The 14,553-nt window shown below is 37.7% G+C and overlaps 1 protein-coding gene across 2 annotated transcripts in view; it reads right to left on the reverse strand.

The window, feature by feature from the left end:
• Positions 1-14,553, reverse strand: part of GlcT (ceramide glucosyltransferase) — a 160,425-nt gene that overhangs the window by 14,504 nt on the left and 131,368 nt on the right. For both annotated transcript variants that reach the window (XM_068387683.1, XM_068387682.1), the window contains exon 6: positions 9,570-9,699. In XM_068387683.1, the coding sequence (XP_068243784.1) occupies positions 9,570-9,699 (130 nt within the window). The remainder of the gene's footprint in view (positions 1-9,569; positions 9,700-14,553) is intronic.

A 14,553-nucleotide genomic window follows, 5' to 3' on the forward strand; every position in this document is an offset into this window, starting at 1 on the left:
AGCACCTCCCCTGCTGGAGGCTCTGCCACGAAAGGGCGGGATAAACCGAGACGCTGGAGTGTCCATCCTAGGGCTAGCAGACAATGCTGGCAAAGGGGGAGCTTTGCGAGCCGAGGACGCAACTAGATCGTGGGTGTCCTTCTGCACTAAAGACAAGGCAATTTCCTTAACCAAGACTTCAGGAAACAGGCACTTGGACAAGGGCGCAAAGAGTAGCTCAGATCTTTGGCATGGCGTCACTCCAGCAGACAGGAAAGAACATAGAGACTCTCGTTTCTTCAGGACTCCGGACGTGAATGAAGCGGCAAGTTCGTTGGACCCATCACGGACGGCCTTGTCCATGCAGGACATAATGAGTAAGGAAACATCCTTATCAGCAGAAGAGATTTTCCTACTCAGGGCTCCTAAACACCAGTCTAGGAAGTTAAAGACTTCGAACGCCCTAAATATACCTTTAAGAAGGTGGTCCAGGTCCGAGGGTGACCAACAAATCTTCGAGCGTCTCATGGCAAGGCGGCGGGGAGAGTCTACAAGACTTGAGAAGTCGCCCTGGGCAGAGGCAGGAACTCCCAAGCCGAGAACTTCTCCCGTGGCATACCAGACGCTCGATCTAGACGAGAGTTTAGATGGGGGGAAGGCAAATGCTGTCTTCCCTAAACTCTTCTTGGTCTCCAACCAATCGCCTAACAGCCGTAAAGCTCTCTTGGATGAGCGAGAGAGAACGAGTTTAGTAAAGGCCGGCATGGTAGTAGGAACGCCTAAGACAAACTCTGACGGCGGCGAACGAGGAGCCACAGAAATAAAGTGGTCAGGGAACAACTCCTTAAAAACAGCCATGACTTTTCTAAAGTCCAAGGATGGTTGAACTGCTTTAGGCTCATCAAGTTCTGAAGGTTGATCCTCAGGATGTGGTTCAGCAACGTCCTCATCTGACAGTTCCTCATCCGATAACTGATGAGAAAACGGCAAAGGTGTGGGCAACGTTTGACTCGCCGAGTCCGGTCGCACTGGTGCATACGTGACGGAGCCGGACGCAGCGTCATGGAACTGCTGAACAGTCTGGGAACTGTCAACAACCACAGGTGCGCGAGGACGCACAGCGTCCACCCGAGACTGTTTAGACCGTCTGGGTTGTGCAGTCAACACCATACCGGGTTGCGGAGGTTGACGCACCGCGTCAAAACAAGTCACCTCTGATGGTTGATGAACGTCCTGAACGTCACCAACCACATCCGTGCGTTGCCTAACGTCAACGTGCGGCTTGAAATCCACACTGGGTCGCATCGGAGGAGGTACAACCCCAACTGGTTGACGCGAGAAAGCTACCTCAACGTCAACAGGACGCACAACAGACCGCTTCGATGGTTGTTGGCCAGAAGGTTCAGTGGCAACCTTCTCCGCATTGTAGTCCTCCATCAAGGACGCAAGCTTGGACTGCATGTCTTGCAGTAACACCCATTTAGGGTCTACGGAAGCAGGTGCGGTAACAGACGGGGTGAGCGACTGAGACGGCACAACTTTGCCTCTCTTAGGCGGCGAGCAGTCATCAGATGACGGCAACGGGTCCGAACTGTCCTGAAGGGACCGACTGACGCTTTAAAGGTCTGGAGACCTTGGTCCAAGGTTTCTTACGAGAAACACCTTCGGACGACGAGGTAAAAATAGGCTCTCTCGTCTTACGTTGGTAGGGGCGATCTTGGAGAGATACGCCTGATACCATAGAGGGAACGTCTGTTCGCTGATCAAGGCCTCTCGAACCCATGAGTCGTACGACATTGCTTCTCCCCTGGGCTTGGGAGCTTGCAAGAGGTCCCGGACTAGGAGGACGACAGGCACGAACAGACGAACCCTCGAGCGCAACACTGTTCACAACACTTTGCGTAACACTAGGCACTTTGACACTATCCTTCGTGGCACTTTGGCACTTGAGTTCCTTAACGTCCGCCATGAGTTGATTTCGGTCACTGGCTAAAGACTCAACTCTCTCCCCCAAGGCATGAATAGCACGCATCATGTCTGCCATCGACGGTTCCTGAGTGCTAGGAGGGGGGTTAGGAACAACCACTACAGGGGAAGGATTAGGTTCAGGGGCATGTGGAGAGGAAAAATCTACCGACCTAGAAGAACTTCTCCTTACCCTATCTCTCTCTAGTCTGCGTGTATATTTCTCAAATTCGATAAAATCGAATTCCGAAAGGCCCACGCATTCCTCACACCGATCTTCCAATTGACAGGTTTTACCCCGACAATTGGAACAAACAGTGTGAGGGTCGAGAGAAGCCTTCGGAAGACGCCTATGACAGTCCCTAGCATTACATTTTCTGAACTTGGGAACTTGTGAAGGGTCAGCCATTTTGAATTAGTCAAGGGAAAATTCCAAAAAACGATCTAAGTCATCAACAATTAATCCGATCCAAAAAAAGAGTTCAAGGATTTATTTGAAGAAAAACACCTGTACTGCGAAAGCTCAAACCAAATTAAAGTACTTCACCAAATATGATGGGAAAAACTCCAGGTTCAACAGCGAGTAAAGTACGTCTTGTCGACACGTCGACAGAGAAGAAATTGAGTCTTTGTTTACATCGAGAGTGGTATCTGGCCGACAGTTGGCGCTGGTGGGCACACCCGCAACCTGTATAGCGATCGCTGGCGAGTTTTTACTGTATGTGTCTGTCGAGCAACAGAGTTGCAGCTATTATATATTCACCGGGTAAGTATATTCAAAAATTTATTTTATAATTAAAATATCATATTATAGTAATACTGTAATATTAGTAGTTGGACTAGACTACAGTCAAAATTCCTTAGTCACATAGGGCTCACTTGAAAGGTTTTTAGTTATAAAAAACACAGAGTTGATCCTCCTTGTCTGAGGATATTATATTTGAGGCCCTTTCACGGGTAAGGAATTCAATGGACAACATGAGACTGCAAACTAAGGATGTATTTACTGTTTTTACTTTACAATGTTTGTAAATATTCTAATAAGATTTGTAATTATACTTAAAAATTTATACTACACTACATCAGTAAATGTAAAGTACTCTAATAATAATAGAGTATGCTATATTAAAATCTTATACTGACAATACTGTATATCTCTCTCTCTCTATCTAGAGCTTGACCATTGACCAGACAAACACAAATGCCTGTACAAGCAAAACTTATCTTGACATACAAGAGAGAAAGTGTGAGAGGGGCACACCCTCTCTTTCTAAAAGATAGTTAGAATTTATATAGAATATCTTATTGTCTGATAACTTATTACTAGGGTAAACTTGTGTACCTGGTTTAGAAGAAAGCTCTTTTGATATGTCATGAAAGAATAACATTAGATACTTTCAACATGACTTGCTTTTTTTAAGTAAGAAATCTAAAAGATAATCTTTCTTGCCTTCAAAATCAGTCTCATAATGGGGTAGGGGACTTTCTTTTGGCTCAGGGATAATGGATTGTAATCCTTCCTTTAGAAGTGATTTTTTTTTTGGGGGGGGGGCACTGACTTCTTTTTTCCACAAAATATTAAATTTTTTTGCCCATGTAGAAGTGAACCTCCATATACTGTACAGAAATCTAAATAAATACCAAATGGTCAAGCATTATAAGTCACTCTGTGGATGCCAAATCTGCAGATTAGGAGAGCGTACTGCATATAAAAAAATCTTCAAAATACAAACATGTAATAAATTAAAGAATAATGATAATTTTCTAAAGTTTCTATCCAATATTGTACATATTTACCGATTGTTGTCATTAGAAAGTCATACAATATGTTCAAATTCAGCTTTCATTTTCTGTAATCATACTGTGTTGTGTAATCTATTTATTGAATATCTACAACTTCAATAAAATAAGTCACCAATTCGATCATGAGAATTTTTTCATTACTGCTCCTTTCGAATACCACGATTCAACACCGTTTAAATTTAAATAACGTATGTATAAATTTCATTATTACAAAGTATTGTGTACCACTTACCAAGATAAGGACATTAACCCTTTTACCCCCAGGCTCTTTGGAAATTTCCAACCCTTAACCCCCAAGGGGTTATTTTTTTCCCAGCACATTTTGCAGTATATTTTTTTTAAATTGCTCTAACAGCCTTAATTTTGGTCATAGAGAGGTCAGATTGATCTCATTCTCTTGGAAAATGCCTGAATTTTTTCAAAAAAAAAAATATCAAAAATATGAAAAAAAAAATTTTTATAGCATTTTTTTTGCAAGGACGTACCGGTACGTCCATGGGGGTAAAGGGATGGGTTTTGTGAAACGTACCAGTACGTCCTTTGGGGGTAAAAGGGTTAAGAGATACCAAAAAAATATTCAATTGAATTACCAGATTTTTGTCTGTCACAATGGATGCAGCTGTGGCTGCTTGGTATTAATCTTCAATCCTTTAATACAAAAAAAAATGCAAAGATCCACCATATTTTAATATTTATATTTGGTTCATGTAATTTGATTAAATTATCAATTTTAACAATTCTGGTCGCTAAAAATACAATTACGTTGCTATGTAGCACGTTTTGAGAGAGGAGCCAAATGTGTCCACATAAGGTTGTCCACAAAGTCACCAAGTTGAGGTAGTGTGATGTAAAGACCATTCCGTTGGCAGGAGCTGATCTCATGCTCAGCTGATCTACCAGTATATTCATCTTTCCTTGAGAGAACTGTAGTAGAGTAATTAGGTCATATTTCTCAACTGTCCAGCAATGCAGTTCTTGAGCAAGGAAAGAGACACTTGATCTTTGTTTCTTACTTGCTTTCAAAAGAAAGAATGCATCAGTGTTGTTAGCATAGAGGGTCATGACTATTTTACACCAGATCCTCAGCCAAAACCTGGAAATTTCATTATGGCAAAGGTTTTGAACAGTCGATGTGTAACTCTTAATTCCCTTTGCTCCACACACCTATAAAGTATGACTCCATTAAGTTTCTCCCCAGCCACCGATAGACACCTTTGAATACAGGTCTGTATAGATTTCTTACTTCTAGGCAGAAGCCTGACAGAAGTAAAACTGACTTTCCATTAACTGAGGATTTAGCCTAAATTGGAGAGGGGACTGGGGTCTATTTGGAAGGGGAGGCTCAGTCCCAGCACTCCTAATTGAACTGGAAAGGTCTCATTCTGATGTGAGAATGGGGCCTTGTCTTTCCACTAACTGAGGATTCAGCCTAGACTGGAAAAAGGGACTAGGGTCTATTTGGAAGAGGAGACTCAGTCCAAGAACTCCTTCAGATGGAACAGGAAAGGTCTCATTCTGATGTGAGAATGGTGCTTAAACTTTTCTAAGGGTACCAAGATGACCAGAAAGCTCATGCACTTGATGGTAGGGAGTTGTTGTCGGACCCTAAAATTCTTCAGGGAGCCGCCCCCAAAAAACAAGAGCTGAATCCAATGTAATTCACAATTATACTGTACTATCCACTGAAACAGAATAAGTCGAGACTTGCGGACTGACAACAATTCCTAAATTACCTAAAGGGTTGGAAATAGTGCTTTGCATTCAAACTCCCAGGCAAGGAGTTGGCAAGGATTAACCATTCTTTTAGGTATAGGACTATTTTTATACCTAAAAGATGGAGCCATATTGCAACTTACTTAAGCCATGACTCTGAGAAGACCACAAAGCTATGTTAAGGCTAAAGCACAGAGCTCAAAATTAGAATGTCTTTCTTTGGAAAATATATCTCTGAAATCTCCTCGAATTTGAGTGAATTGGAACATGAAAGTATGTGCATTACAGCTGAAGGAGAATGTGTAATTTTGAAGTTAAAATTAGCTTTCTAATACTCGCCTGCACAATCAACATTTGCCAATAGATGTTGCTGCAGCCACTTGCTTCTAATTTAAGTTACTCTGTAATCCATTTACATAAGTGTAATACTGTATACTCACTAAATCCCATATATGCACTAAGTCCCAAACGATATAAGATATAATTACAGGGTTGTGGTGACCGATGTGATAATGTCCCTGACTGGTGAACGCCAGACTGGGGTTCGAGTCCTGCTCAAACTCGTTAGTTTATTTACGAAAGAATCTGCTTATGAAATTTTCACGCTGCAAAATGAGACGCGAAGATTTTTCTGACTTACATTACAAAAAATGTTTCATGATAAGAAGAGAGATTTGACAGCCCAGCCAAAAGTAAAAGTCGCCCATTAAAAATATGAGCTCAGTTGAAGAAAACGGGTTGTTTACATAATAGAAAATGTTAAACAACCATCTCTCTATAGTAGGGTAACTACACAGTAATAGTACGGTACATATCGCATTGTATATTTTGTATATGTACAGTATGTATGTATTATATTTTCCATTAATTATTGAATTATGTTCTAATAACTACTTTATTTACAGGTATTAACTGTTAGTTAAGGTATATTGAATAGTTCAGATGTATTTGGCTGTACGGTACAGTATTTTGTTGTGGTTATACTGTAGTTTTATTATGAAATTTAATGAGGTGTTTTTGTAGGGTTTGCAACAAATTAGGCAATTTACATGTAAAATGCGACTCATAACACAAAATTTTCACGAAACGAAAGAGACTCCAGAAAGAATTAATTTAGTGCTGTGAGGCATTACTGTACAAAAGAGAAGGAGTCTGATGGCATTAGAGTGGACACAACCTTCAAAACAGAAGCTGTAGAGGTCACCTTAACTGGCAACAGAATAACAAATAAAGAAGTTACTGTACACTAATGTCTTATAAACAGTTGTAGGTGCCAGGACTGATATACGATTAATCGATGGCTCCAAAAACAGATATGAACACAGCTGATGCTTGAAAGGTAGGTGTTTTATGACCAATGAGAGCTTGCGTGTCATCAGGTACAAGAGGATTGAGCCTGAAAGGTATGTACTTTATGCCTCACAGATGCTTATGTAACAACAGATGTATATACAGCTGGTCCCTAAAAGGCAAGTGCTTTACTGGTATTGTGAGCTTGTAAAAACAAGCTAAAGTACCTAAAGCCAGACATAGCAGGAAATGCGTAGTCGTATGATCACATGTAGGTGGAAATATGGAAGAGAATGCCTATAAGGACACAGGATTATCAGTAACCAAGGCTGAGAGCTCAGCTGAAGTGCTGAATCAGGTAGAAGGTCCAATTTTGGAAAAATCAAAGAATGGCGAGTGCTAGCGCCAAACAATTTTGTGGTTGCAATGAAGGCTTAGGCAAAATGGTACGAATGTTTGAAATCCAAGGGAATATGGTAGATGACTTGGCAGGCATACTGCAGCCTTTCTTATTCAAGAGTTAAGTCTCTAAAAAGTTTAGCCAACCTACAAATGTCTACAGACAAGACAGATTCCTCCTAAGAGGAGGTAACAGAACTACTCCTCTTGAAAAAGCAAGGACACTACTTTTTAATTGCTATTTGTCAATGCACAAATCTCAAATGGACATTGAGGAATATGGGGGTGAGGCAAGTGACAGTATAACGCCACAAACCTTGCTGCTTCCACTAGGTGTTTGGCTCAAAGAAGAGGGCACCAAAAAACTCTCACAAGCAGTACAAGGGCTGCAAAAAGCACAAGTACTACAAAAGATTCCAGCATACTGTACAAGGTACTAGTTAAATAGCCTACCATAGATGCTATAATATACCAATGTCCTGTAAGATATTCGCTTGAGCCTGAGGGAAACTAGAGATGGAGATGGGGTCTGTGAAGAGAAAGCAGGAATGGTTGTCCCTGTGGATTTATAAGAATGAGAGGGAGAGTGAGAATGGAGCAGTGATTACAGCTTAAACTACCAAAAGGTCGTCAATGAAACCTAATTACCCAATTTAATCAGGATATCTTTCGAGTTATATCTATTTTTCTCTTTTAATGTTGAATAGAGCCTAAACATCTCACAATGAGAATACCCTTCACACCTCATTAGATCAGTTCTTCACTTGACAAACTTTTCCTCTACAAATCTTTACAGGTTTACAGAGAGAATCATACTTTACACTATATACAGCCAGGTCTTTAAAGGACAGAAAAAGTTTCACTGAACTTTGCGAGTGAAATGCTGTATGAGGTCATAGCTTGAATACACACTTCTTAAATTGTAGTAATAACCAAGTAATTGGAAAAAAAAATATAATGACACCAGCAAAACCATTTTTACTTACGCCAACGAAGTTGGAAGGAGGTTAAGTTTTTGCCCATGTTTGTGTGTGCGTTTATTTGTGAACAGCTTCCTGGGCACAATTTTAATCATAGAGTAATGAAACTTGCAGGGATTAACTTTAATATAAAAAGCTGGAAATGATTGAATTTTAGAAGGTCAAGGTCACGGTCAAGCAAAATGTCCAATTCGCGTACTCAGCCATAAGTTTGGACATCGTTGTCACAGAGGCTTCAAACTTGGTTCATATTTGAGTGCATGAAAATCCATGCCAATTAATACATGTTGAGGTTGAAGGTCAAGGTTGAGTCCTAGGTCAAGGTCAAGCAAATTGTCAAATTCCAGTCATCAACCATACAGCCACAATTTTAATTGTAAATTAATGAAACCTGCTGGGATTTTAAACTGTTTTGTAACGAGCTGGAAATTATTAAATTTTGGAAGGTCAAAGGTTAGGTCACAGAAGAGCAAAACTTCCAAATCAGTCCAAAAGGTCGAGAAATAAGCTGCCGTGGTGGAGGTCTGCCAGAGTGATTTTTTAGGTATAATATCTGTTTTAAAGAAATTCCCTTTATTGTCCATAAATCTTTTATGCAAGAATTATGCTCTGCATCATCACATCATTATTCCGTTAGTGTAATATAATTTTATTATTTCAGTATTTACAGTATTCAATATTCACATGCTTCTAATTTTCAACTGTACATCAACAAGAAAAGGATAAATTAAACTTTTCCTGAATGTTAACTACCCATAAAGTGATCCCCTTTTCCATCACTATGTAGCAGTGCCAGCATTTTATTAATATTTAAGTTGATTTGTATCTTGTGAGTTGGTAAACAACTGTCTATTCAGCTCTTGAGAATTTTGGAAATTTTAGATATAATTCTTGGATTACTTTACAAACATATAGAAAAACTTCTAAATCCAAAATACCAACATAGATTCAATCTAAGAATAGAAAAAAAAACTTAAAATCTTCTCCAAATAGTAAGGCTTAACAGAATATGAGTATGGTTCTCTAATGACTGTAGGTATTGACAAAAATGTACAGTAATAACATAAGAATTATCGTACATAATGTAAAATCTACTCTATCCTGTACCTATCATATCATCTCGGATCCTCAGTACAGGAAACAAAAATTAACACAAATTAGTCAACTACTGTATGGAAATACAGTAACTACTGTATGGAAATACAGTAATTTTTTTTAACAACTCTCTTCCATGTAGGTGCTATTAAAATGTAACACCCAGAAAAAGGCCACCGTATAAAAAAGAAAATTAAATTTATCAGTTTCATCACCTCTACCATTCTACCATGATCCTTTTTCAATTTAAACTTTATTTTTAATTACTTAGCAACCTATTTTTTTCCTTTATTTCATTACACTGCTCTCTTTATCTATTCAAGAATAAAAAATCTGCTTCCTTACCTCCAGCTTCATCCAAGACCTTCTTCCTCATGAGACAGGACATGCCAGTACAGCAATTGACACCGAAGCCAAGGGCGTCCAGCAGTCCCAGGAACAAATACATTCGGGCGTGACTTGTCCCGAAGAAGACCTGTTGTGGAAGACAAAACCATCAATCAATGTTAACATAGAATATGCAAGTGTCATGAACACAAGTGTATTTTTCAGCAAGCAGTTTCTCCTAACAGACAGTGACTCTCAAGAAAAAATAATTGGCCATCATCCCATTCATTCTTTAACTACCGCCTCATGGTTGGAATGGAATTTAGGACATATGGCCCAGTGCCGAGAATGGGGAGGTTATTCAGCACCAATACAGTTAATACCTTTGGTTCAAGATTTTGACAATGCTTACAGTTTCATTTACCTACTCAGAAGGCTAATCAGAAAACCACTGAACCCCATACAAAACCACACTCGACTTTTAGCATTCCACCTTCTTTACCTATGCTAACTCTTCCTTTTTTCTATCTTGCTGACTAGCTTCTTTTACTTTTTACTTAATATATGAACTAAAAGGGTTTTGCCTGTTGTACCTCTATACTAAATGGTCTGCCCATAATCTTCCCTAAGGGCTAATTCCAAATCACTCACCTTTATAATGCATGCCCATTTGTGCTTATTGGTATTGAGACCCTTTCAAGGTTTTCATTTCCTCCATATCAAAACTTCATCATACACTTTCCACCAATCTATATTCATTTCATATTTTCTTTCCATATGACCAATTCATCTCAAAACACACTAACAATCATTTCCACTCCACTAGTGTTTTATTACTATTTCAATGTACTGTATATCCAAATTTCTCCCATTAACATTTCTTCTAACACACTTTATCTCAACATCTTTTGATTTTCTTTGGTTCACAATCAACATGCAAACTTCAGTTCTCTAGACAGAGTTGGTTCAAGAATCCCTTCATGCATTCCTACCTTGGTCTCCACTACCAGTTCAAATCTTTTACTAATTTTCTTTTATTACACACCTTGCACCTTTCTTGCTTCTCATATTGTGACCAGTCCCCTCTTTTCCTGCCACCATCCCTTATATTTCCTCCAAATGACCTAGACGATAAACTTTTCATTTTATCAATATTAATTTCTACATCTTCCTGGTGTCCATTTACTCTTCATACCTTGAATCTTGATCACATTTACATAGAATTTTATACATTTCTGCCAAAAGCTTTAAATTATTTTACTACTGTAGTTTCTCATATTTCTTCAGTAATCCCCCAATACCTTACAAAACTCCATCTTCGAAGATATTGAACACGCATGGAGAAATAACTTCCATGCCTCAGACCCATTTTTAACCACACACCAGTCACTCATATTTCATATTCTAACAAGCTTCACTTCCATCAAAGATTTTTTCAAATAACTTTTGAAGATCTATCTTCTGTAGCACATGTTCTAACTTCTTTCAAATTATTTCCCTATCAATTCCATGTCTTTTCTAGGTCCATGTCAGGTATAAAAAGATTTTCCCTTTACCTTCAAACCTCTCATATAACTTCAGAACAGACATTAGATTCACACACTTTTTTGTCTGAACCAACAAATTTTTCCCCTTGTTAATCTTTCTGTCATCTCCTAATGTCTATCTTAATCAAAATCCAACCCTATACATTCCAATATACATCAAGTTATGTTATACAAGTACAACTATCCCCTTTACCTTTATATAATTGGACACATATGCTTTACCAAATAAGATCAGCCATTCAATCACACAACTGTAAGAAGAAATTGGAGACAAAGGTCAATAAGTATTTGGATATCTGAATAAAAAAAGTAATCTTGAAAAATGCTGTCAAACATGAGTATGGTCCTGGTTCTATGAAATAAGCATTTTAAAGAGTTGTTGAATAGGACACACAAAAAAATAAAGAGCTGAATGATACAAATACAAACAGGGCAAGTGTAAGACCAAGTTTTAAAATGCATATGGAAATTGAAAAGACACCAAGAGTTGAATACAAGTAAGATGTGAGATGTTGAGATTTTTTTTTTTTTTTTTTTTAACACAAAGTTATCCGTTATAAAAGAGGCAGTAAGCTTTTTGAGGGCACAACATTACTCGGTATACCCGAAATAGAATTGATCGAGAGGTAGTGTAGAATGTTGAGGGGTAATAATTAGTTTTTCAAATATTTTTTTTTTTAAATGTGAGCCTGTTAACAAATTTGAAAGAAAGAGTTTAGTCTGTGTCTGTTCAATATCATTACGGAGGAAGAGATGAAAAGAGTTGGAGAAAGGACGGCTAATATATGATGGTACTGTAGAAAGTTGTGAGAGAAGACGACAAGTTATGAATGGATTGTGGAATAGCAAATGTTTTATAATAAACGAGGCCTGCCTGGGGATATCCAAGAGAAAACGCAGATGAGCAAGTTTTTTTAAGTTTGTAGGAAAAACAAAGTTGACCATGAATGTTACCAATTAAGGTTACAAGGTTGAGCGGAAACCTGAAAGAGCAATCACTGCATGTTAATCTGCATATGGAGAAAGAAGGGAAGAACCAGAATAACTTGCAAACAAATATTTCAGATGATGGTGGGATGTATCAGGTTAGGATCTACAGTATAGGTTAAGCACGGGATGTAACCCAAAGACTAGGAGGAAGTTTGGTGCATTTATGAAGCCAAGGTTGGAATGAATTTCAGGGATTGTTGCACCAACTATCCTGAATGAAAGTGAAATGCAGATGTTAAATGTGAGTAAAACAATAAGAGCTGAATCTCTTGAGATGAACTATTTATATAATGTGAGTGGTGTGAGAAAACTTAGAAAATGAACTATTTATATAATGTGAGTGGTGTGAGAAAACTTAGAAACTAAGAAATGGGGAGATACATGGTAGTGGGGAAAATGTTGATATGAATAAAAGGTTGGACTAGTGTATTTAGAGATGGTTAGTTCATTGAAGGAATGGAGAGCAGTGGGTTGGAAACAAAAGTGAATAAATCTGAAATGTCAAGAAGGCATAGAAAGATATGGAAGATGGTGGGCAACGGGTACCAATATCTCAGTGTCTATCCTTCAACCTCTTTATACCCTTGCTTTTATTTTCAACAATCTCTTCCCTAACCACTTTTAGCCTCACATCTGAAAGGATGGGAAATGGCCAGCTTGACAGAATCATTTTCTCGTTCATTGGCCCTCGATGTTCCTTTGTACACAATTATAGAAATTATCTCATTAATTGCTGAGGAAACTGACAAAAGGAAAAGCCTTAATACTAAGGTAGCCGGACAACATGGAATATTGAGGTGAATGTCACATGTGCAAATTGCGTTTGATTCAGAAGCGACTGGGTCTAGCCCAAAATCTTTAACAGGCTCCGCCAACAAGCATCGTGATTGGCAGCCACCTAGTCACAGCGAATTCATGTAAGAACAGAATATAGGTAATTATGATACCTCAAATGGTGATTAACAGGGACTGTGTACGCAGCACATTCATGTACTGCTTGCCTGAACAGACGACCAATAAAAGTATTTATTTGTGAGCTAATCGAGTCATAACAGCAGAGAACATACAAGTGGCGGCCAATCACAATGTTCATTTACTGTGAATAAAACAGCTGTGATTGGCTAGCCCAAATCTTTTACATACTCCACCCAGAAACATTGTGATTGGCCGCCACTCGTATGTTCTCTGCTGTTATGACTCGATTAACTCACAAATAAATACTTTCATTGGCCGTCTGTTCTGGCAAGCAGTACATGAATGTGCTGCACACACACACTGTCCCTGTTAATCACCATTTGAGGTATCATAATTACCTATATTCTATTATGATTACACAATATATATATTATATATATATATATATACTGTATATATATATATATATATATATATATATATATATATATATATATATATATATATATATATATATATATATATATACACATATTTATATTATTACTAGCTTAACTACAGTTCTAGTTGGAAAAGCAAGATATTCTAGTCCAAGGACTCCAACAGGGAAAAATAGCCCAGTGAGGAATGTAAAAGAGAAAAATAAACTACAAGAGAAGCAATGAACAATTGAAATTAAATATTTTAAGAGCAGTAACAATATTAAAATAAATTTTTCATATAAAAACTATAACACACACACATATACATAATATATATATATATATATATATATATATATATATATATATATATACACATATATATATATATACACACAGACACACACACACACAATATTTAGATGTGGCTTGGATTGAATGTTTAAAATTATCCGTTGTCCAAGGATTAATAATTAAAGTCTACAATCACCACACAACATGTCTATTTCATTCACATAAACTAATTTTATATTTGCTCATAAAAATAAATTTATGATGCATCAACAGTGGAATTCATCCTCAATTATTTAAATGCAATAAAAAAAGATTCAACAAACCTAACGATCTCTCTCTCTCTTCAAGCGTTGAAGTAACGTTAAGATAGAGTATATTTTACTAACCTTTCCCCGGTATACTTTCAAATAGCAACTGCTGTGAGAAATTACCCATCAACGTGGAATCCAAATTTCGTAATTCAAAGTGGAATCCAAATTTCGTAATTCAAAGTGGAAATCACCAGTGTCAGAACAAAAGAGGTAATTTTGAAATGAATTATGTTTTTTAGCCAAAGCACATAGAAATCTCATATATATATATATATATATATATATATATATATATATATATATATATATATATATATATATATATATATATATATATATATATATATATATTTCCTGTCACAGCTTTCACCGTCCCCGGGTAGCGGGGAGAGGAAGTAATCATAACCTGGTGAGAGGTGGATGCAAAAACGTGTGTGCATAGTGCATACCTAAATGTTTAGTAGTTGTTTTTGACGTGTCGCATACACAGGTATAAAATGATAGACAATTACACAAGAAGAAG

The sequence above is a fragment of the Palaemon carinicauda genome, chromosome 1 (genome assembly GCF_036898095.1).
Source record: "Palaemon carinicauda isolate YSFRI2023 chromosome 1, ASM3689809v2, whole genome shotgun sequence".
NCBI lineage: Eukaryota > Metazoa > Arthropoda > Malacostraca > Decapoda > Palaemonidae > Palaemon > Palaemon carinicauda.